Raw genomic sequence first — 24,141 nt, forward strand, 5'->3', positions numbered from 1 at the left:
GTCTAATGATATTGAATTTGAGTTAAACGAGAAAATACTTCAGACGCGCGTCGTTGCCATTTAAAAAGAACAGAATATTTAAGATTCAGCAAATCAGGCAACATTTGTCATGTAACACTTTAACATCCAATGTTATGAACAGAAAATTTATACGCAATATTTCTGCCAGGTATAAGTTGTCAAGGGTTACGAGAAATCAACGTAAAAAACAATTTCGGTTATATGAGCCTTGCTCTGGGACAATGCAGGGACTATACAGACTCGTGCCCTATCTAACAAGGCATAAAGAAAAACCGGTACGGACAAAACCCAGCGGACAAATTCTTTTGCTGAACTCTCATTAATGTTCTACGCAGTTTCTTTAGAACGAGAAAATGAAATCTACAATTTAAAAAATGCAGTTAATTAAGTTAATTTAGTGAATACAGGGTACAGAGTACAGGGTACAGGGTAGTGGTACAGGGAACACAGGAGGTCACAGGGTAGAGTACATCGAGCACAGACAGGGTACAGCTGGCACAGGGTACAGGGCACAGGGCACAGGGCACATGACACATGGGAGCATGGGTATAACAGAGCACAGGGCCGGTAGGGTACAGGCAGCAAGGTACCTGAGTCTGACATCTTCGCAATTGGCATATACAGTCGGTTAATGTTTCTTGGGCACCCAGCTAACATATGCCAGCTACGCCAGATTTGGCTGACCACAGGGTGACCAACTAAAAAAAATTGAAAAATACCCTAAAACACAAAAAAAAATCCTCTTCAACCCCCGAATGAAAATTGAAAATTCCACAAATTTGGACCAATTTTTCAGAAATAATTAGTCAATCCAAGTAATATTTATCTACCACAAATAACATAGGTTCTTTGTAAAAATAGGGATAATTGATAATTTTGAGAAAAATAACATTGTTGAGCTAAACAAGGGGGTGATCTCGAAATGTGTGGTGAGAACTCTTCCAGGAACTGAACCAAGAGGGTATATATTACCCAAACCAATAGTCCCGATTAACTAGAGCTCTCGAATTCCTTCATAACATTAACACATTCATAGAATAACCTTCTTATCCTCTATTGTAATTTAACTAAAGCTTTTGATACCTGTGATGTGGCAATTCTACTGAGCTAGCTTGAACACAGTGGATTTTGTGAGATTTCCAACTTATGCTTTCAAAATTATTTAAACGGAAAAAACAATTCAATCAGGGATGTTGACTCTTAACACTTTAAAAAATCTAAAGCATCAAAAATTTTTGCTGATAATACAACACTGCAACTTTCTTCAAAAAACTTTCAAGACTTATATGATTTGGCAAATTTTGAGCTCTTTAAAATAAAAGATTGGTTTAAAGCAAACAAACTGACATTGAATGCGTCTAAAACCAAGTATAATCTCTTTAAAAAGATAAAAGAAGTTGTAAATATCACCTCTCTTAAACTTCTCATAGATAATAAAGATATAGATAGAGTTGGAACTGGAGGTTAAAATTTATTTTTAAAGTTTGTAGGTGTTCATTTAGACAAAAATCTTAACTGTAACCGTCATCAGTCAAAAAACAAAGCCTCTGGAGCAGTTTTTGCATTGTCAAGTATAAAAAATATTCTTCCTTGTAATATTAAACTAACCATTAACAACTCCTTTTTTCAATCTTATATATAATATGAAATTTCTGCCCATGGGGCAGAAACAAATGTTCAGAAATGAAACAAATTCATATTTACAGAAACAAACAATAAGATTAATTGATAACTCAAAAGCCATGTCTCATATGTGAACCTCAATTATTCTAAAGTATAAGATTCTAAAGATTAATGATCTGGTAGACTTTAACCAAGCTTTATTCATGTATAAATATACAAATAAACTGCTTCCTTCCTCTTTTGAAAACATTTTTAAAAAGCTTTGAAACTTTGAAAGATCTCTGAACTATCAAATATCTTAAAATATGGAATAACCTGCCTTGACTTAAAAGTATATTTAAAAATGACTACTAAAGTCTATATTTTAAAATTACATTAAAAATTACAATGTGTTATAAACCAAATTGTTATTCATGTAAAACATAAATTAAATATGTTCTGATAAATTTGTTTTGGACATGTCAGAAAATTATTTTAAAATATATTAATTCAAAAAATGTATAGACTATTTTGCTTAAGTTGCACCCTGATCTTTAATAGTTCTCCTCTTAAATATATTTTAATTGAAATGTTTTGTTATCAATTATTGAAGTGCTATTTTCCACCTATTATTGTTTATACACTGTAATAATTATCAATTTGTAATTGTAAACTCGTTCTGTAAGAACAGATACATATATTTAGCAATAAACTTTATCTATTTAACAGCTTCAGGAAAAATATTAATATTGTTTTGTCTCGTAATTTTTTATTTTACCAAAATTCAACATGACGACTTTATTAAGGAATCCTCAATGTAACCCTTATACAACTAAATTCACCCCTCCCCTAAAAAAATCTTGATTGCGTGGTCCGCCCCTGAAAATAATCTACCCCTCCCCCTGGCTAGTAGCTAGACTACTATTGCTCCGTAGAAACTTTTATAAATTGTCAGAAGTTTTAAAAACATTTTGATAAAGAACGAGCAAGCGAGCCATTTCAGAGTAAAACATCGGTCGTGCCAGTACAAACCTTCAGCTTTTAAACACCGACTATTGAAGTTCAAACCGCTTGCGCTTTTAGAGAATACGGAACAGCTGAGAATTACGCTATTTTACTTATTTTAGAGTTTCGATAATTTTACTTGTTTTGTTATTAAAGGTTAGTTAAACTTTGAGAAGTACTGATTGAGTGATCATTTTTTTTGTATTAATGTGATATTTAAAAGAAAAGTTGGTAAGAGATCGTTACAATATGTTCTATTTTGCATGCGCAATTAACCTTTTGTTATCATATCAATATATCAATTATATGTTCAATGCAAAATATATGCATAATTTGCATCGAGTATTAAAATGTATAAAGCACCAAATACTTAAAAAAATTAGATAATAAAAGAGTCAACGTCTGAAACTTAAGAATCTTGTTATAATTCAGACATTTCACATTTAACATTGTCAATGTACTTACTTTTGATGTGCTAATCTTTACTCATATTACAATGCATTAACTAATCTTTTATTTCAATTGATGATAAGATATTTGTAGTCTACAAACTTCCAAACCCCCGCTAGTTCCTTGACAATATTAAGACCCTCAGGGTTTATTACTTGTTAATGTTATACAACACAGTAGTATAATTCGGAACTTAAATTTTCAGAAACTCTTCTGTTTGAAAATGCCCAGCTTCCAAGAGACTAGCAGTGGTGTCGGGAAGGTTCAGCTTATCCTGGGGCCAATGTTCTCTGGGAAATCAACTGAACTAATTAGGAGGCTGAAGAGATATCAGGTAGGGTTAGGGATTTCTATCAAGAACTGCCGAGTAATAATGTTCAGTTCAAGATTTCTATCAGAAGGTAGAATTATTTTTTTTTGTAAGGAATTGCATTTAGGTTGCAAAGTACGAAGTGCTGATTATCAAATATGCCAAGGATGTGAGGTTGGTGACATTTTTAAAAAATTATTGTGTTTTAAGAAAGATCAACAAATGTGAATAAAGAAGCAATCGAAACAATCAAACCAATCAAACCAATCAAACCAATCAAACCAATCAAACCAATCAAAACAATAAAACCAATAAAACCAATTAAATCAACCAAATTAATCAATCGTAACTAAAATCCAACTACAAAGTTTTGACTAGATATGACGAAAATGGTATTTCTACCCATGATAGACAAACACTGCCTGCCGTAGCAGCAACTACACTTAAACCTTTGACTGCTAAGGTGATCTCCTTTTCCTCTTTCCATTTCCCTCTTTCTGTTCCCTGGTTTCCCGCTATTCTTTCCCTGTTTTTCCCACTTATATTTTTCCTTTTTCTTTCTCTCACTCCATTCCTTTATTCCTTTCCCACTTTTATTTTCCTCTTTCCTTTTCTTCTTTTTTCCTCTTTCTTTTCCTTTTCCTCTTTCTTCCCCTTTTTCAATTTCCTCTTTCCTTTCCCTCTCTCCTTCCTTTACCTCTTTCCTTTTCGTCTCTCCTTTTCCTCTTTCCGTTTCCTCTTTCCTTTCCCTTCTTTCTGTCCCTTCTTCCTTTTCCTCTTTCCGTTTCATCTTTCCTTTCTCTTCTTTCTTTTCCTTCTTACTTTTCCTCTTTCCTTTTCCTCTTTTCTTTTTATCTTTCATTGTCCTCTTGAAGTTTCCTCTTTTCGTTTCCTCTTTTATTTCCCTCTTTCCTTTTGCTCTTTCTTTTGCTCTTTACTTTCCTCTTTCCTTTCCCTCACTTTCTCCTTCATTTTCCTCTTTCCTTTTTTGATTTCCTTTTGCTCTTTCCTTTCCCGCTTTCCTTTCGAAGCAAGCATATCCAAAGAAAATAAAACAAAACAAAAGTATGTTATTAAGTACAACAATTTTAAAGATACCCATTGTGTACAAAATTTAAATATTGAAAGACTAAATTGCTCAATAAACTTGTTTGAACGTTTTAACTAAATTATTTCCTTGAGAAAAAGCTATCACGAGGGTGGTGCCAAGTCGGGGAAAACCAGATTTCATTCTTTTTAATGTAAAATGTTATAAAAAGCTTGGTTGATGAATGTGATATTATTATAATCTAGGCAACGGCCTACGACGTCATAGGTATCGACGAGGGTCAGTTCTTCCCCGACATATCCTGGGTAGAGGAGATGGCTAATATGGGAAAGGTAATTTTTTATTCTTTTATTTTTTATCTTAATCTGGCACCCTTCTAAACATTATATAGTTTACCCAGAACCTTGGTGAACTAGGAAATTTTATTTTTATGCATTCTGCTTTTTTCATTAAAGTGAAATGTCGTCAAACATGTTTTGTTATTAAGTTCTCTCCTTTAAACCTGGATTTGTTTTTTGATCCTTTTTTACTCATTTGAAATTTATCTTCTCAATGATAAGTCCTGATTTTTTAGGCTGCACCAACTCTTTTGTTCTTTTCATGAAAACAATTTCCAATAATTTCAATACTTTCTAGATTGTATTGGTCGCAGCATTGGACGGAACCTTTCAACGTAAACCTTTCTCAAACATTATGGATCTTATCCCACTAGCAGAGGGTGTTACTAAACTTAGGAAACCAAAACAGTCCTTTTTATAAATCAAAGCAACTTCAGTCCCTATAAATAAACCAGAACAGTCCCTTTTATAAATCAGAGCAGCTTCAGTCCCTATAAATAATCCAGAACAGTCCCTTCTATAAATCAAAGCAGCTTCAGTACCTTTAAATAAACCAGAACAGTCCCTTTTATAAATCAGAGCTAAATAATCCAGAACAGTCCCTTCTATAAATCAAAGCAGCTTCAGTACCTTTAAATAAACCAGAACAGTCCCTTTTATAAATCAGAGCAGCTTCATTCCCTTTAAATAAAACAGAACAGTCCCTTTTATAAATCAGAGCAGCTCCAGTACCTTTAAATAAACCAGAGAATACCCTTATAAATCAAAGCAGCTCCAGTACCTTTAAATAAAGCAGTGAATACCCTTTTAAATCAAAGCAGCTCCAGTCCCTTTAAATAAATCAGTACAGTCCCGTTATAAATCAGAGCAGCTCCAGTCCCTTTAAATTGACCAGAACAGTCCCTTTTATAAATCAAAGCAGCTCCAGTCCCTTTAAATTGACCAGAACACTCCCTTTTATAAATCAGAGCAGCTCCAGTCCCTTTAAATAAACCAGAACAGTCCCTTTTATAAATCAGAGCAGCTCCAGTACCTTTAAATAAACCAGAACAGTTCATTTTGTAAGTCAGAGCAGCTCCAGTCCCTTTAAATAAACCAGGACAGTTCATTTTGTAAATCAGAGCAGCTCCAGTCCCTTTAAATATACCAGAACAGTTCATTTTGTAAATCAGAGCAGCTCCAGTCCCTTTAAATAAACCTGAACAGTTCATTTTGTAAATCAGAGCAGCTCTAGTACCTTTAAATAAACAAGAACAGTTCATTTTGTAAATAGGAGCAGCTCCAGTCCCTTTAAATAAACCAAAACAGTCCCTTTTATAAATCAGAGCAGCTGTAGTCCCTTAAAATAAACCAGAACAGTCCCTTTTATAAATCAGAGCAGCTCCAGTCCCTTTAAATAAACCAGAACAGTAAGTATTGATGCAATTGAAAATTAGAGATAATCCAATGTAATATGGTACGTGCTAAATATAGTATATATATTTGACTGGACTGGTTTTCTGAACAGTGCTGTTTGTATGAACTGTTTCGGAGATGCAGCTTTTACTAAACGTACTTCACAAGAGGAATCATTAGAGGTACATTTTTATACTTTTTAAGAGAATATGATTTTTAGTTAAAGGGATTTTTAACGTAATTTCATGTGTCCCCATATGTCTGATTCACAACTGTACCCTTCTCTTTCTGAAATTTGATTTGAAAGGTACCTTTGTTAATAGAGCATGCCCCTTTTTTCTTTTCTTTTTAATGAAGGATCACAAATAGGACAATTAAAGTATTATAATTTTTCTGTTTCAAAAAAAGTTTATGTTTATGTTAGGTGATAGGTGGGGCTGATAAGTATATGGCGGTGTGTAGGAAGTGCTATCTTTCTCCTGTTCAGGTCTGTATTTGTAGTTATTACAGGGTTGTAAATATACTCTAGCTTCAAACTTTTCCATCGTCTTGAAGCAGACGTTTTTATGTCTTGAATACTTGAACATGATTGTTGTTGTAGGTTGCTACTAGTCCCCTTGTATACTTGAACTTGATTGTTGTTGTAGGTTGCTACTAGTCCCCTTGTATACTTGAACTTGATTGTTGTTGTAGGTTGCTATTATTCCTCTTGTATACTTGAACTTGATTGATGTTGTAGGTTGCTACTAGTCCCCTTGTATACTTGAACTTGATTGATGTTGTAGGTTGCTACTAGTCCCCTTGTATACTTGAACTTTATTGATGTTGTAGGTTGCTACTAGTCCTCTTGTATACTTGAACTTTATTGTTGTTTTAGGTTGCTACTAGTCCCCTTGAATACTTAAACTTGATTGTTGTTGTAGTTTGCTACTAGTCCCCTTGTATACTTGAACTTGATTGTTGGTGTAGGTTGCTACTAGTCCCCTTGTATACTTGAACTTGATTGTTGTTGTAGGTTGCTACTAGTCCCCTTGTATATGTTGTAGGTTGCTACTAGTCCCCTTGTATATGTTGTAGGTTGCTACTAGTCCCCGTGAATACTTGAAGACCCAAGAAGTGAATGAATGTTCTCCTCCCAAGAAAATGCTCTTCAGTCCGGGTGCGGAGAAACTTGGTCCTTATGCTGCATAGAGTTGTATACAGTTTTGTGCAGTTTAGATATTTGGTTCAGACGCTACAAGCAGTTCAGTAATTTTATTCGAACGGACTCGGTTCCGACTGATATAAGTATTACTCAGTGCTTTGACTTAGTATAAATAACATAGATCTATAGTAATATGCAATTATTAGATTAGCAATGTTTATAACTATTTCTGAAGACAACAAATTTTCGCAAATGATTAATTTTTGATCAATTTGCTGATTAAAACCCTGGAAAGAACCTTTTGAAAATTAAAAAAATGTTGAATTGTTTATTTTTGGACCCTTAATTTTATTGAAATTAAAAATTATAAATGTTTTTTGACCGATCTTTTACAATGGAAAGAATACGCTTATAGACTAATGTACACTGCAAATTGCACTACTGTACAACTTGTACCTGAATCTGAACTGTACCTGTTTCAGACAGAATGTCTCTTTTACATTTAGTCGGACGCACTGCTGCGTCTTCTTTCCTTATCAACAATGGTAAGTATTGATACATTTGTTCTTCTCATTTAGCGATGCACTCTTTAGCCTTGAGTTATGCATGAACAGCTAAGTTCCCGGCGTTGTCCGTGGAATGTTAAAAATATTTTTTATCCTTTGTCACCCCCACCCATGGGTTTTTCCAACAAAAAATGTCCGCCAATTTGGTCCCAGCCCTTTGGCCAGCTATAGCTAAAATATATATACATCTATATAATAAAGCAAGCCATTCATATATATGTTCTCCCTGGCTTACCAAACGGCTGTACCGAATGGGCTAAATTTTTTTGTCGACACTCATGGGTAGAGCTCTATTATAAAGTTATCTTTCATTATTTACAATGATTTCTTGAATATTAACTTTTTTAAGCATTCGCGGTTCAAATTTTTAACTAAATCTAAACTAATTAATTTTGATAACTGTAAAAGATAATTTTCGTATAACTATCTTAAGGTTTCTCCCCCTCTTAACCAAACTTCTTTGAATTGTCAATGTAAAACGTTGTTTTACCCTTTCTTTTCTAGTAAAATTGTAAAATTAACCTGACTTTACTGATACCACTGTCTCAAGCAATTCAAGGTTTTGGTTAACTGCTAGCTGACATGTTTAATGTTTATACTTATTTATATAATCTTTATCTTAAATCCCATACACAAGTGTTTTATTCTAAAAGCAAGTGTTTTGATAAATTTAAATTTTTCTATCAAAGTTTTGTCAAAAAGTTTAATAATTCATAAATATTTCCTAAAATATATAGCTTTGTAAGCTGTCAGTTAAGTGCGTGTTTTTTTTTCTGAACCACTGTCATATTTTACAAGATGAATCCCAATTTTTTTTCTCACGGGATCGAACCAGAGAATCTGAATCAAAGACGGATCGTATTTTTTATTCTAGGATCAGTAGGACGGATACAAGTAAGATTTAGATCTCGACGACTCTGCGACCGCTTGGTGAAACCTGCAGATAAGACTGGTATTCTCCTGGGTAAAGTTAACACACGAGCAGATAAAACTATCCCCGGAGTCTCGGATAAAGTTCATCCCATCCTCGTCCAGTGGAAGAGACCAGTGGTGAGAAGCATATTTACAAAATAAGAGAAGAAAAGCAACGAGAAAAAACTTTAAACGGAAATATTGAATAACATAAGACAAAAGGTTAAAATGTCAATAACAAATCGTTACCAATAAGGTTTGCAAATATAATGAGAGAAAAATTTGTTTTCTCTCATTATATTTTCTCAATATGTCACTGTAAACAAGTAAAATTGTAAGAAAAATGTTTATTTCTTCACCGAAAAGTGAATCTCATTTTATTTTTTTATTTTTTTATTTTTATACTATATAATTTAAATCAATTATAGTTATATTTTAAAAAAGTAAATTTTAGAGAGTTGAGACTTGCAATCCAGAATTATCCGGTGATATCGGAGGTTTAGAACATTTTGGCGAGGTTGACCAGACCCAGCCTCCGCTGGAGCTGGAGGGCTGTAAGGCCCTGGCCGAGGCTGACGCTGTTGTTCAGAAAATTTTAAGTCTTGAATATAGACGGAGACGAGATTCAATGCAAAAACTAAAAAGAGATCTAGGTAAATTCTTTACATTTCACTATTTAAACAATATATATATGATGTAAGTAATTTATTATTTATTTATCTATTTTAAGATAAATAAGTGCTATATTTTTATTAAGTAATTTATTATTTATTTATCTATTTTAAGATAAATAAATGCTACATTTTTATGCTCAGTACTTGATATTGTCTAATAAATGATTGTTATTGGATGCTAATTTATTATTTATTTATCTATTTTAAGATAAATAAATGCTATATTTTTATGCTCAGTACTTTATATTGTCTAATAAATGATATTATAATAATTTTGATGTTGTATTAAATCAATTCAAATCAAATCATATTAGTAGGGATGGCTTAAGGCTCCTTATTGTAGGTTTGATTTTCAAGTCTTGCCCACATCCAGGTTTTTCAGCCCGATCTCTACCAAGGTTTTAAAATGTCTTAATGAAGATTACAATTCCAATAAGTTTACGAACTCTGGTTAAGTATTAAGAAACCCGTTTTTATGTCCAGTTAGGTATTGCTTTATTAGGTAAAGATCTCAGCACACGACCAAATTTGAGCCATGCTGTCGCTTGTACACTAGCTTCATGATATAGTACAGAAAATATTTGATATTGTATACTGTTTACTTTATTTTGTATATTGACTGTACTTGCCATTTATAGTAAATACTTTATAGTGTATACAAAATGCTTGATATTGTATTCTAACTACATGTTAATGTATTTTCCTTTCTTGATATTGTGTGCTAACTAGATGATATTGAAGCCGGATCGGCAAATTTTTGGCTACCTGGATCGGGATCCAAGGGGCAAAATATCAATCAAAAACTGCAAACAAAAATCTTTTGCTCTCAAAAGCCAAGTCTGAACTGTAAAAAAAGAGAGATTACCAAAAATGTCCTTATCTCTGAATGGTTCACAAGTTTTGCATAAAAATAACGAAAATAAGAAAGAAAAATAATTTAAAAATTCTTTTTCTGGTAAAAAATCTGTAAATCAAGAAATGTTAATGACCTGGATTCAGGTGCGGGTCCGCATCAAAATTAAATAGATCCTAAGCACAGCTTGACTTTGTAAGCTAACTACTTTATATGGTATAGTAACGACGGTCCGTCAGCACCCCCTGGACGACAGTTCCCTGGAGGTCAAGATTGCGACCCTTACCGTCAAGATTAGAAATTACCACAGAGATCTGGTCGAAAGATATCCTTACAAGAATCAACCTCTCAAGCACAATATGACTGCTTGTATTGCGTTGCGCCGTAGACTATTAGGAAACATATACACTAACATATTCTCAGTTAATAAAAGAAATTCGGAATTAACTTTGAAACTTGTACTGCAATTTTCTTTGTATTTTTCTTCATGTCTTTTAGTTTTAATAACTTAAAAACTTTTTTACCCTCCATCAAATATATGAGCTTGGGTATGTCATTGAGAAAGCATAAACCTAGCGGCCAGTCATGGAATTTTATAAATTAAACCAACTGATTTAACGTGTATTCTCTGTTTATGCCGCTAATCATACTTTGGCGCTACGAATTTGATTATGTTTTCTTGATGGGCAATTCCTTATATTGCCCTTCAACCCCTCTCCTCAACATAGAAGAGACTGTAAGCGTAATTTCAAGTGACCCTCCATGCAAAGATGGCAATGCCCGATTTACAACGGTACTCTTAAAAGCTTTGTCTGATCAAGTGTGAATTAGATATGCATGTTTTTGTGTAATTAAACTGTTTTATTTTCATTTGAGGTTTCTCTGCATTTCTTGCTTATTTGAAACAACGGAAAAATTCACAGAAATAGACACTTTTCTAGTTAGAAAACAAGATTCTTTTTACATTTTTGATCAGATTACGGGTACTGGTTTAAATCGAGCATTGCTGTGTAGAGTGGAAGGTTACTTGAAATTACGCTTACAGATCCTCAAAACATAAATCCCTCCTGGCTATGTTTGAAGTGTATATTTCTACTAGAAATACTCCGTGAGCAAGACTACCGTAAGTTTGAATGGCTGCTGGAGAAACTAAATCTATTTTATAAACCAGTTCCTCATTATGATGCTGTAAGTTTAAACAAGTTAATTATGCAATGAAACAATTTCTTTGCTGAGGATTAAATAAGATTTTATTTTAATTTGAATCTTAAAGGGACAGTAAAGGAAAAATTAAAGGGGGTATAGGCTGAAAGCTAATCACTTTAGCTTTTCATCGAGCCCCTTGAGACGCCTATCTGAAGTTCCTAACTCGAGAGTTGATATAAAGCTGTTTCAAACTTGTACGAAAATGCATATATATACAATTTCGTATAGAAATATTAGGTTTAAACAGACCATGAAACATCAGATAAAACTTTCATGGGTCGCGATCAAGAGCTAAAGTGATTAGCTTTCAGCCTATACCCCCTTTAATTTTTCCTTTACTGTCCCTTTGAAAAAGTAGCTGTTAATCTTTTTTTCGTCTTGCAGAATGTGTAATTTAAATTGTTCTAAGGGGATATTAAGTTACCCGCAGAAATATTGAGAATTATTAAAAAGTCTAATGCATTAAATAAACGTAAAAGCAGCAAGAAATTAACGTTAATGACTTATTCTTTAGATATACTTAGGTTTCTTGAAAAACATTACTTCCCTTTTCCGAAAGAGAATAATTGAGTAGTTTACATAAATATCTATATTTTTGGGAGAATTTGAAGCAATTAATAGACCATCTGTGGAAGTAAATTATTGAAACAAAATTAGCTTGAAAAGGAAATATTGTTCAGTTTGCTGTTGGACGTAAGAGCAGTATTGAGAGACTAACGGATTTATGGTGTGATGAGCTTAAACAACACAGGAACATTATAAATCATAAAATATATTGTTCCTAACCTGAGGTTCATAGTCTCAGGAGTGCAGAGGGATCGGGATACTTATTTTCTCTTTTAGTACTAAGAATACAAATGAGGTCCTTGATTAAGAATAAATAAAAGATGTTTCTTGATCAATACGTTAATATAAAAAAAAAAACAATAGTTCGGCCTCGCCCCATTTTATCCAATGATTTAAAGTTTTTATTTATAATGTTAAACTGAAGATTGGATAAATATAAGAGAAAATTAATGGAAGATCAGCCCAAGTTTCTGCGGGATAAAGCTGATAAACTTAAACATATTATGGCAGAGGAGAAGGATTTAGGTCTAGAACCTTCAGTTTTCCAGGTTCGTTGGTTAGTTAGCTGGTTGGTTGGCTGGTTGGTTTGTTGATTGGTTAGCTGGTTGGTTGGATGGTTGGTTGGTTGATTGGTTGGTTGGTTGGATGGTTGGTTGGATTGTTGGTTAGCTGGTTGGCTGATTGGTTGGCTAGTCGGATGATTGGTTGGCTAGTCGGATGATTTGTTGGCTAGTTGTTAATTTTTTTTTGTGATCACTAAAGAAAATTGGTTATTTCCTGACTGAAAGAGTAATTGATTGATTGGTCTGATTTCTTGATTGATCTAGGAGGATGTGGATGAATGTTTACGACGAGCTGTTGAGATAGAGAACAGAAACCTGGTGGAGGAGAACCATCCCCAGACCTACCTTGTCTACCAGGAGGAGACCGTCAAGGAGCAGAACGTTTTCCTCAATTAAAATTGACATTTTCCTCAAATAAACTCAGCGTTTTTCTAAACTTTTTCCTTCTCTAAACGTCTCTAAAACTTTCCTTTTCATTAATGCTGAACTATTTGCATCGTTTCCCTTAACTCTTAAAACTCTGTATTTTCCTAATCTATCTCAACGCTACTGAATTGTATACTGCCTTTTTCCCAACCGATAAGATATAATTTGAATTAAGCGTCATATTCCTTCTCTTGTTTTCCCAACCGATAAGATATAATTTGAATTAAGCGTCATATTCCTTCTCTTGTTTTCTTTACCTAGTTTTTTCCGAAGTCAATTGGAGCGACAAAATAATTGAAAAAAAAATTTCAGAAAGAACATGAATGAAGATATTCTAAATGAGAGCGGTTTCGAGGAGGAGAGAGATAGTTTCATGCAGCCTCCGACACGGAGTCTTAGAAACTTTGCTTTGGTAAATATCGGAGGGGTATATAGTTTTTTTTCGCCTCCGAAATGAATTCTTATAAACTTTGCCTTGGGTTAAAGAATCGGACTTTTTTACCTAATAAATACTTTTTACTAAAAAAAATATAAATCTGCTCTTAGAAAGGGATTGGAGGGAGAAATCCTGTATTGACCCAACCTGGGGTGTACGAGGGGGGGGGCGCCGGGTACCCCCTACGCGTGCCCTTTGAGGGCACATGTATTCCATTTAAGTATAATTAAATCGTTAAGTAAAAACTACTATAAAATCCCACTTTTGCTCTTAACTAAAAAAGTTTCATTAAAAAATGTTTAATCAATATTGCCTTCAGTGTAAATATATACTTGATATCATTATTTATAATACAATATGTATCGATCCTAGGAAAATATAGATATTTTTAAGAAACGTTTCCATCTCTCATCTATCTTTCACCCCGTGAAGCTTACACCACAGTATTAAGAGGGATTGTCTTATGAAACCACTAAAGAAAATTACATGAATAATTTATTATCACTTGTAATATGGAAGTGTGTACTGTATATGATCGAATAGTTTAAATGGTTAAAAAAAGGTATCAATATTATTTCAAAACAGGGTTTTTTAAGGGGGGGGGCACACTGTTGCCAAGAGGGGCACAACATTTTTTTGCTCTAGTACGCCCTTGGACCAAGCCTATTTATTTTAGCGGAAGCGGAAGCGACGTATCCCAGGGGGAGGGAAGGATCCAGACAGTGTTTCCATCTGTTCTCTTGATCTAGATAATATAGAACAACCAGAAACTAAGAAAAAGAAACTACCCAGGTATCTTTCTATCTTTCTGTCAGTATTCATCTATCTATCTATCTTTCCATCTATCTATTTTTCCATCTATCTATATATCCATCTATTCTGTCTGTCTGTTTAACTCTGTCTAACTCGGTCACCATCTGTTCCCTTGGTCTAAATGATAAGAACAACTAAGAAAGACTATCTGTCTTTTATTATCTATCTAGTATCTATCTCACTGTCTATCTCTGCATGTAATTTTTTTCTCCCAAAACGATTGTTTTTGAAGAAAACGTTCGTTTTTTAAAGTTCGTCGTTTCGTTAACGATCGTTAACATATTTATCAATGACATTTTTTTTCAAAAACGTTTTTATAGCACTATCGTTTAAAAAATCGTTATTCGTTTTCTAAAATTTCAAAACTACTGAGTCGTTTTTAAAAACGATTGTTTTTTTTCCGATAACGAAACGATCGTTTTTGAAAACGACATAAAAACGAAAAAAAAACGGTCGTTTAACGATCGTTTTAGAAAACAACTCTCGGTTTACCTCTCTTACTAATACTCTCATAGTATTAACTCTCTTAAAATAAATTCCTTAAATCTAGGCTTACCTCTTCCTAACTAAAATTCCAATGTTGGTTGCCTCTATAAGTTAAACTCTTGTCTTGAGTCACCTCTCAATAACCTGGTTGCCTCTATGAGTTAAACTCTTGTCTTGAGTCACCTCTCAATAACCTGAACTGTCATATATAGGTTTCCTCTATTTATACAATACTCAGTATCTATGTTTATCCCGTAGTAACTAAAACTCTCTTATCAAGGGTTACCTCTCTTGCCTCTGTATTCTCAACCCCTCTTGGAAAAATGAGCTCAGCTCTTCATAAATCTCTAAGGTAAATAAAAAATAATACATTTTCAATTTGTAAAAAAAAGACTAAATTTCTATTTTTCCATTTTTTGTCATTACCAATTCTCCCAAATTTGAATTAATAAAAAATTTTAAAATTTCTTTTTTTAAATTCGAAAAAAGAGCTTCCCCCCCCCCCTTCTTGGATACTTTAAAGTACACATAACATTGTTTAAAATTAATATTTTAGTCAATTTTTGGGGGAGGGGACGGGGAGTGTCCTATCTTTTTGTAAAAAAGATCGAACAATATTTAGAAAACATTTTTATTAATAAAAACTGTTAATTAAAAAAATATTTATATTTTTAGTTCTGCCCGGCTTGGCTCGCCGGCAGGCTCATTACGCACGCCTAGCACCGCTAGTCTCGCTCGCTCAGCGAGCACTATGTTTGAAGAAAATAAATCTGGAAGAACCTCACCTGGATCTGTCTCTTTACAGGTTAAATATTGATGTATTTTATTAAACAGATCAGGGGTGTACATTTTAAGAATCACACCCTTCCCTGGGGGGTTGAGTGTGGGGGGGATTTTTGATTATTTGAGAGGGGGGGGGGAGGAAAACATAAAAAATTGAACATCAAAAGGCAACATTTTTCAGTCTTTTTTATTAATTTTACACACAAAAATTATTTATTTTCCTCAAAAAATCATTTATTTTCCCAAATTCAAAAAAGTATGAATCGATTGATATTATTTTTAATATTTATCGAGGTTTCTGTAAAAATAGAATTTTATGAAAACTTCTTCTTTCGAGAGCTTTAATTTTCTCTTTTTTACCGGACCGTATTTTTTTCTTTTGTGTGGTCCTTTTTTATTTTGTGCCTCTTTTTTATCTTATTTTTAGTTCAACACATTTCTCAATTTCTTCTTATGTGTATATCTTCTTTTTTTTTGCAAGTCACAATTTAAGTTTTTTCTTTGCAATTCATGGGATATGACTTTTATTTTTGGCTTAAACATGTTCTTAATTTCTATAATATCAAATCTGGAATAATTAATTCTTTTGGAAAATAAGGATCCCAGCAAAACAATGAAAATTTAATAAAAATGTTTGTTTCAATATTAATATTAGTGTCATGAAAGGTTTAATAAAACCAAATATTTGCCATATTGAATTGGTCCCATTTGTTTGCTACTTCTCACTGTTGGGATCTGGATCCCGTTTCCGAATTTAATGAATTTGAGCCGCGTCTTAAATCCCCCAAAAACTGGTTTCAATTCAGCGCCGGCTTAAATCTTGAAATAATGAATATGATTTTAAGTGGAACCGAACCAACCATATTTGAGCCGTGGCTTAAATTTAAGCCGCGGCTCAAATTCTTTAAATTCGGCATCTGAGCACGCATTTGCTGTTATATACTTTATTAATTTTACTTTTATGATTTTCATCCATTATTCAATTAAAGAGATTTAGCAACAGATCTGTTTTAAGCAGTCCCCCTGGGCAAGTCTCCTTCTTAGGGCAAAACAGACCATTTTGTCTGTTTGAGAAAGGCAAGGAGCGTCGACTCTATTTCATTGAACGATGAGTTTTCTGCTAATAATTACAATAATATTAATGTGAATCTATCTAGGAACCAATGGCGTGGCCTGGATCTCCGTTCAGAAGATCCTCCGTCACGTTGACCCGTAAATCCTCGACGAGTAGTCTGACCCCCTACAGGGTCCCAGGGCCAACACCTACCAAGTCCAGGCCCACACGCTACTGGTCCACAGTTTACGCGGACCAGTGTCATAAACTCTCACAAAAGGTAGGTGTTTACATTTTACAACTAGTATTAACATGTACACTGTACAGTACTGAATGTTTAGGAGATAAAACTACAGGAGGCTGTGTACGAACTATATAACGGAGAAGAAGACCTTGTTGAGGATTTGAAACTTGTAAGGAAAACCTACGCAGATTCTATGATTCATCTTAATATTATTAAACCTGAGGTAATTAATGATCATAGACCAATATAGGGGCAACCAAAATATAGTAGAACTAATTTATGTTAAAGATATTGTTTTGAATAGTTTAGCATACATGGTACACCATGAAGGTGCTCAATGCTCATAGTAAAATTTTTAAAATAAATTTCAAAACTAATTTTTATTTATTTTGACTTGGTTTTTTTTCTGACTATTACTGAATTTAATTTAGAATTAGTAAACAAAGTTTACAATCAGTAAAGTAATAAAGATTATTATTATCAGGAGGAACAGCTGGTGTTCGGTCACTTAAACGCCCTCACGCCTCTCCATGCGTCCCTACATGCCGGCTTGAAGAAGGTTCAGTGCAAGGATGGATTTTGGTTTGAAATTGGGGGTGTAGTCTCCATCTGGATTAAAACATTAGAAGCACCGTATGTAGCGTACTGTGCTAATCTTATTCAGGTAAATTAAGTTTAAAAAGGATTGTTATAAGACAAAAAAGTTGTGATAAGTGTTAAGGGTTGATAAAAGTAAAAATGCTTTTTTTCTTTAAAATTCGACGATGGTGATGGACCAAACCCCTGTAGAGTAAAAAAAGTAGCTGTTAGTTCCACATTTATTAAGAATATATTTCGGCCTGGGTCACTCGTCAGTTCTTGAGATTGTTTCAGTCAGGAAGATTAAAAACAAACATTTTTCTATTGTTTGTATTGTGGATGTATCCGATGTATCTAAGAATAAGATAATTTTTAACAAGGACACAATTACAAAAACATTTTTGAAAACACTTAAGATTCCACTAGAAAAAAATTTACGCGTACTAGCAAAATATTTCAGTATACAGCAATAATTATTATGTAAAATAGATAAAGATATCGGAGACTTTTTAACATGAAATAAATTCTGTCAAATTACTTTCTTTTCTCTGCTGCTAAAACGACAAAAAAATATCAATTAACGAGGTCGTTTCCACAATTTTTGCTGAGAAAAAGGCTTAAAGGTCACCATCGTGAATTGGGCATGTAAACCTCAAAATTACGCCCGTAGTTCAAGATGATTATTTAAATTATTTACAAAAAAATCAAAATTTCCACCTTCTGACTTTCCTTTGTTTTCAGGCGAAAGAGTTCTTGGATAATAAGCGGGATTCCGATAAGATGTTCAGTGATTTCCTTCAACGCTGTCTTGAGTCACCCTTCTCAAGAAAACTAGATCTTTGGTCATATCTTGGTAATTATATTTTTACACACAAAAAATCATATTTATTACCGACATCAATGATTTACATTCTACAATGTACTGAATAAGTTTTAAATAATGTCAGCTGACATGTCTTATTTTGATGAAGTTGACAAGTATTTTTCTTTTGTTATTTAATTACTTACTTGGGAATACTTGTAGATTTGTCATCAGAATTCCAGATAGGAGAGATGACGTCTTTATTATTATTATTATAAAGATTTATTCACACACAAAGATATAAATACATATGTAAATGGTGTAGTTTAAATTTGTTTAAATACATTTTATTTGAAAATACGGGTTTCCAAAAGAAAAGAGAAAAAATATGCAAAATTATGCAAAAATTGAAAACATTGATTTTTACTCACTACATAACATATTTATATATTTATATTTAACATATATGTTATATATTTAGGAATAATTAACATTACAACTAGAAATAAATATATGTATCCAGCATTTTACTCATAGGTTTCTCATTCCTGCTGTTCTGGTATTTTATTATATCAATACTTGAAAGTTTTAATATTTCCTGCTCTTTTGATATATTTTGGTAATTTGTTCCATTTCTCTGATAACTCTGTTGGTGAAGAAATTTCTCCTAACCTCGGTCCTGCATCTGGTTGTTAGTATATTTAAGGCATCAGAAGATTGCCTGGTAACCCTGACTGATTCTTCTTCTGCAGTTTGGAAGAACCGTCTCCTGTCTACATCATCGTAATTGTGCATGAGTTTGAACACTTGAATCATGTCATATCTAATCCTTCTTTCTTCCAAAGATTGAATATTAAGCTCTTTTAGCTTATCCTCATACTCCTTGCTTTGCAGACTTGAAATCATTGTTACAGCTTTCATTTGTACTTTTTCCAGAACCAATCTGTCCCCCTCTTGCCAGGGACTTGGCTTTTTGGTGTTAATAGTCATTTCAAATTGTGTAAGCTTACTTTTTTCTTATTGCTATAAACTGAAATGTCTATCTGATGTAATCAAACATGTCGCTATACTATCTGGTATAAACTGATATAATTTATAGTTTATACAGTGCTAATCAGAAAGACCTGGAGTTAATTTAAGATTAACCAGACGACTTTACAATCTAATTTTACAAATTAGATCAATGAAACGATAATCACAAAATAGCCCTAGTACTGCTAGTTCAAAAATGTGGTATAAACAGACATGTCTCTATCTGGTATGAACTGACATGTCTCTATCTGGTATAAACAGACACGTTTCTATCTGGTGTAAACTGAAATGTCTCTATCTGGTAAAACTAGACACGTTTCTATCTTGTGTAAACTGACATGTCTCTATCTGGTGTAAACTGACATGTCTCTATCTGGTATAGACTGACATGTCTCTATCTGGTAAAAACAGACATGTTTCTATCTGGTGTAAACTGAAATGTCTCTATCTGGTAAAAACAGACACGTTTCTATCTGGTGTAAACTGACATGTCTCTATCTGGTGTAAACTGACATGTCTCTATCTGGTATAAACAGACATGTTTCTATCGGGTGGAAACTAACATGTCTCAATCGGGTGGAAACTATCATGTTATTGGGTGGGTATAAACTGACATGTCTATCTGGTTTAAACTGAAATGTCTCTATTTGATGTGAACTGACATGTCTCTATCTGGTATAAACTGACATGTCTCTATCTGGCATATACTGACATGTCTCTATCTGGTATAAACTGATCCGTCTCTATCAGGTATAAACTGACATGTCTCTATCTGGTGTAAACTGACATGTCTATCTGTTGTAAACTGACATGCCTCTATCTGGAATAAACTGAAATGTTTATCTGGTATAAACTGACATGTCTCCATCTGGTATAAACTGAAATGTCTATCTGGTGTAAACTGACATTTCTCTATCTGGTATAAATTGATATGTCTTTTCTGGTATAAAGTGACATGTCTCTATCTGGTATAATGAGACATGTCTATCTGGTATAATGAAACATGTCTCTATCTGGTATAAACTGACACGTCTCTATCTGGTCTAAACTCACAAGTCTCTATCTGGTGTAAACTGATATGTCTCTATCTGGTGTAAACTGACATGTCTATCTGGTATAAACTCACATGTCTCTATCTGGTGTAAACTGACATGTCTCTATGTGGTATAAACTAACATGTCTCTATCTGGTGTAAACTGACATGTCTCTATTTGGTGTAAACTGACATATCTATCTGGTATAAACTGACTTGTCTCTATTTGGTGTAAACAGATATTTCTATATCTAGTATAAACTGCCATGTCTCTATCTGGTGTTAACTGACATATTACTATCAGTTCTGTACTGACATATCTCTATCTTGGATAAACTGACATGTACCTATCTGGTGTAAACAGACATTTCTTTATCTGTTATTACATGGATTTAACTGGTCCATCTGGACATGGCTAGCTAGATTTAACTAAAATGTCTTGAATTTGAATTAAACTGAGTATGTCTTTAACTAATGTAAGTAATAATTATGTCGTGTTTAGATGTTCCCAGATCTCGGCTGGTAAAGTATCCTCTACTTCTGAAGCAAGTTGTAAAGTATAGTGAAGATTCTGATGATATTAAACTTCTCCTTCAGTCTATTCAAATACTAGAGAAGGTAGGTAGTTAAACAACCAGTTGGGAAAATCCTACACACGTTTTAGGCTGTTTAAGTACAGATTGTCCCAATGAACATGGCAATTGAGTGGCGATTTTGATATCTTCTATTTAATAAATTCATTGGTTTTGTATAGTGATACCTACTGAGAAAGCTGCAATCCTTAAGATTTCTGTCTGCTATGTTTACAATTTGCTTGTTTATGTTTTGACAGCATACGGTGTACTATATAGTAAAACAAGAAAATTACATTATACATTCACATGAATCTTGTCCGTCTTCACTGTTCATCTTTCTGAGACATTACAAACACATCTTTACAGCCATTAAACGTTTTCATAAAAAAAAAACAATAATATTATGGCTTTTGAAAACAGGTATTACAATGATAATTCTTAACAAAGACGATCTCGAATTCTTGACTCAATGGGATGTAATGGGATGAATCAGATTCAAACACTTAACAATGGAACCACTGTGTATTGTTCTTAACAGTGCTTAGGACCCATTTAATGAAAAAATGGATCCGGATCCGGATCCAGGTAATTTCTTTAAGATTTACTTAATTTTTTTAGCAAAAAATAATTTTATTTTTTGTTTTATTTTTTTGCTTATTTTTATCCTAAAACCATTCAGAAATGAGGAAAATATAACTTTCTTTTTTTCAAAAGTTCAGGTTTGGGTTTTAGGAGAAAACAAGTTTTTTTTTTGCAGTATTTGGTTGACATTTTTTGCAGATCCGGATCCGTATCCAGTAAGCCAAAATCTTGCGGATCCAACGGGTCCGTATCCGGATCCTAAGCACTGGTTCTTAATAAATTAAAACCTTAAACAAATAATACAAAAGGAGTAATAATATTTTGAATGAAGAAAAAGTTTTATTTCATGAAAAATAAAAAATAAAAACAGCTTTTTCTGATTTTAATAAATAGATTATAACATAATCTTAAAACATAAAGATTACAATCACTATCAGTTAGATTAAAATCAATTGGAATCAACTTCTCTTCTCAGAGCAATTTGTTTTCTCTCAAGGTATTGAACCTTATCCTCTAATTAATCCTCCTGGTTCAAATCCAAATCCAAATATATGACGTTAGTTTGTTTCTTAAACGGTCCATTTAAATCAAAGAATGGTAAACTAGTAACTGTCATTAGTCTGGTTGCCCTAAACGATTGGTTATCATTTGTAAAGATAAGTACGTCACTTGAATCTTTAGAACTTCTAGTCCTATGCATAAATTCAACCAGTCCCTCCTCTAACATTTTGCATTCGAAAATAAAAAAATTGCGAAATTTGTACAGAACTTTTTGCCCAATTTCTTTGTAAATTTAAATTTTGTAAACTGCATTGTCAAATTGAAGTGCTTCACCGTATGTGTAATACTAGTTTAAACGGACTAATATTTATAAATCAATATTTCTGGCTAACTCTTCTCATATTTGGCATTCTTAGCTTTTAAAATACTAGTTAAATTCTAATTCTAGATTTACTTCATCGTCGCGTCCTATATCTAAAATTGTCAAATAATACAGATGAGTAATCTGAAGATGTATTTTATGATTAGGTTGGAAACCCGGATTTGCCTGGAGATTTAAACAATTTTTTCAACTCAAATTACAAACATTTTCAGTTGTACTACTTAGTTCTCAAATAAAAATTTGAGGCGAATCGGCGGTTTAGGGGTTCATAAATAATTACAACGGACATACAAACAAACAGATAGATAGATAAACAGAGATTACTACTTTATAGATTTAGATATTTATTTAGATGATGAATTGTTTTTAGATCGGCATGCGTTCCGAGTTTACTGGACTACTACAGCAGAAGATGACGAAGGTAAAACAGAACGCCACATAACTCACTCCACTCCAATCATTTCATGGGGTCGGAATTTATTAATAGCAAGAACTTGCTGAACTATGAACGGACAGTTGAACTACTTCTGGCGTTGAGACCGAAAGTGTAAAAATAAATCCTACATCATGTTCACCTAATAGTCATTAGATGAACTAAATCCGAGTTCTTTCGTCATACAATGTTGATATTTATCAAGGGTGGGCTATAATAGAATTTATTTACTGTACAAAAAAGAATTCTGGAATACACAATGAACTCGGTTTCGGTAGCTAAAAACTGGTTTAGCAGTCTGTTTACAAGCAATCTAATAAGGCTAATGTTGAAACAATATCTACAGTTTCGACATGACAGGTGGTGAGGGGAACAGGCCATGAGGGGGGAGGGGACTCTATTCTTTTCAACGCGGATCTGTTTACAAATATTTCACTTGTCCGTCTGTTTGTTTGTCCGTGTATCTTGAAATACTGGGTTCAATTTCATGTTTCGGTTCAAGTCCAGTTTCGGTTGCATTTGTTTACGAACACCCAATATAGAATTGTTCAGCCACCGAAAATGAGTTCAGTGTATATTACGGGATTTAGTGTATTCTGAGTTCATAATTTTCCTTTGGCCTTACCTTACCTTGATATTTATTAATATGAATGAAAACAAGCCTAACATTATTAACTATTGATGAATTAGCACCGGTTTCTGCTTAATAACCCTTCCGTCATAATATGCATAGTTATTTTTTTTCATAGAAAGACATGCAGCCTTGTCAGATTTATCCTGTTTTACGGAAATGAAATGTGTAATCCTTTATTCTGCCCTTCTACTGGTAATTCTTCTAGGAAGTGGGCATACGTTGGTAGCCCCGGACGAGCATACTAAACGTCAATGGATTATTACAATTGGGAAGACATTAGAGAAACTTGATAGAACAGATCTACCTAGTACACCAACACCTACACCGGTCACACCGGTCATAGTTAAGGTAATATAACTTTCATCGGTCATATCTAAGTTTACATAACATAGCACCGGTAACAACGGTCATTCTAAAGTACCATGACAAACCTAAGGTATCACAAAATGAATTGGATCACATCGGTCATATCTAAGGTAACAGAACATAAACCAGTCACACCGGTCGTACTGTGGTTTGCATATATATCAATACAAAAATAATAAAGAGGCTGAAATATATTTCAATATAGTGTCCGGTACTAAAATGCTCCAATTAAAGAGTGGTTGGTGTATATATCTTTCCTTATCTTAACTTATCACAACAAAGAATTATTCGGCACTGAAATTGTATTTTTCCACCATTTTAGTAAC

The 24,141-nt window shown here is 33.3% G+C and overlaps 2 protein-coding genes across 4 annotated transcripts; both read left to right on the forward strand.

The window, feature by feature from the left end:
• Positions 1 to 3,262: 3,262 nt before the first annotated feature.
• LOC111710000 (thymidine kinase, cytosolic) lies at positions 3,263 to 7,796 on the forward strand. Of its 3 annotated transcripts, none has more exons than XM_023483992.1 (8): positions 3,263 to 3,412; positions 3,516 to 3,562; positions 3,767 to 3,851; positions 4,682 to 4,768; positions 5,073 to 5,170; positions 6,282 to 6,351; positions 6,594 to 6,656; positions 7,247 to 7,796. In XM_023483992.1, exons 1-8 carry the CDS (start codon positions 3,302 to 3,304, stop codon positions 7,358 to 7,360), a joined length of 675 nt encoding a protein of 224 aa, XP_023339760.1. In that variant the 5' UTR covers positions 3,263 to 3,301; the 3' UTR covers positions 7,361 to 7,796. The 3 variants fall into 3 exon arrangements, with proteins under 3 accessions (XP_023339760.1, XP_023339761.1, XP_023339762.1); XM_023483993.1 differs by having other exon boundaries at positions 5,073 to 5,167; positions 6,279 to 6,351; XM_023483994.1 differs by lacking the exon at positions 7,247 to 7,796 and adding an exon at positions 6,771 to 6,990.
• Positions 7,792 to 13,395, forward strand: LOC111709997 (28S ribosomal protein S15, mitochondrial). The gene is made up of 8 exons (XM_023483984.1): positions 7,792 to 7,858; positions 8,754 to 8,929; positions 9,246 to 9,444; positions 10,541 to 10,714; positions 11,418 to 11,506; positions 12,205 to 12,275; positions 12,516 to 12,639; positions 12,919 to 13,395. Exons 1-8 carry the CDS (start codon positions 7,801 to 7,803, stop codon positions 13,048 to 13,050), a joined length of 1,023 nt encoding a protein of 340 aa, XP_023339752.1. The 5' UTR covers positions 7,792 to 7,800; the 3' UTR covers positions 13,051 to 13,395.
• Positions 13,396 to 24,141: the final 10,746 nt, after the last annotated feature.

The sequence above is a fragment of the Eurytemora carolleeae genome, unplaced genomic scaffold (assembly GCF_000591075.1).
Source record: "Eurytemora carolleeae unplaced genomic scaffold, Eaff_2.0 scaffold798, whole genome shotgun sequence".
Lineage (NCBI taxonomy): Eukaryota > Metazoa > Arthropoda > Copepoda > Calanoida > Temoridae > Eurytemora > Eurytemora carolleeae.

Coding starts and splice junctions, on each gene's coding strand:
- LOC111710000 (XM_023483992.1), top strand. CDS start 3,302: ATGCCCAGCTTCCAAGAGACTAGCAGTGGTGTCGGGAAGGTTCAGCTT. Junction 3,413..3,515: donor GGAGGCTGAAGAGATATCAG/GTAGGGTTAGGG, acceptor AATTGCATTTAG/GTTGCAAAGTACGAAGTGCT. Junction 3,852..4,681: donor TTAAACCTTTGACTGCTAAG/GTGATCTCCTTT, acceptor ATTATAATCTAG/GCAACGGCCTACGACGTCAT.
- LOC111709997 (XM_023483984.1), top strand. CDS start 7,801: ATGTCTCTTTTACATTTAGTCGGACGCACTGCTGCGTCTTCTTTCCTT. Junction 9,445..10,540: donor AAAACTAAAAAGAGATCTAG/GTAAATTCTTTA, acceptor TATATGGTATAG/TAACGACGGTCCGTCAGCAC. Junction 12,276..12,515: donor GATGAGCTTAAACAACACAG/GAACATTATAAA, acceptor GTTAAACTGAAG/ATTGGATAAATATAAGAGAA.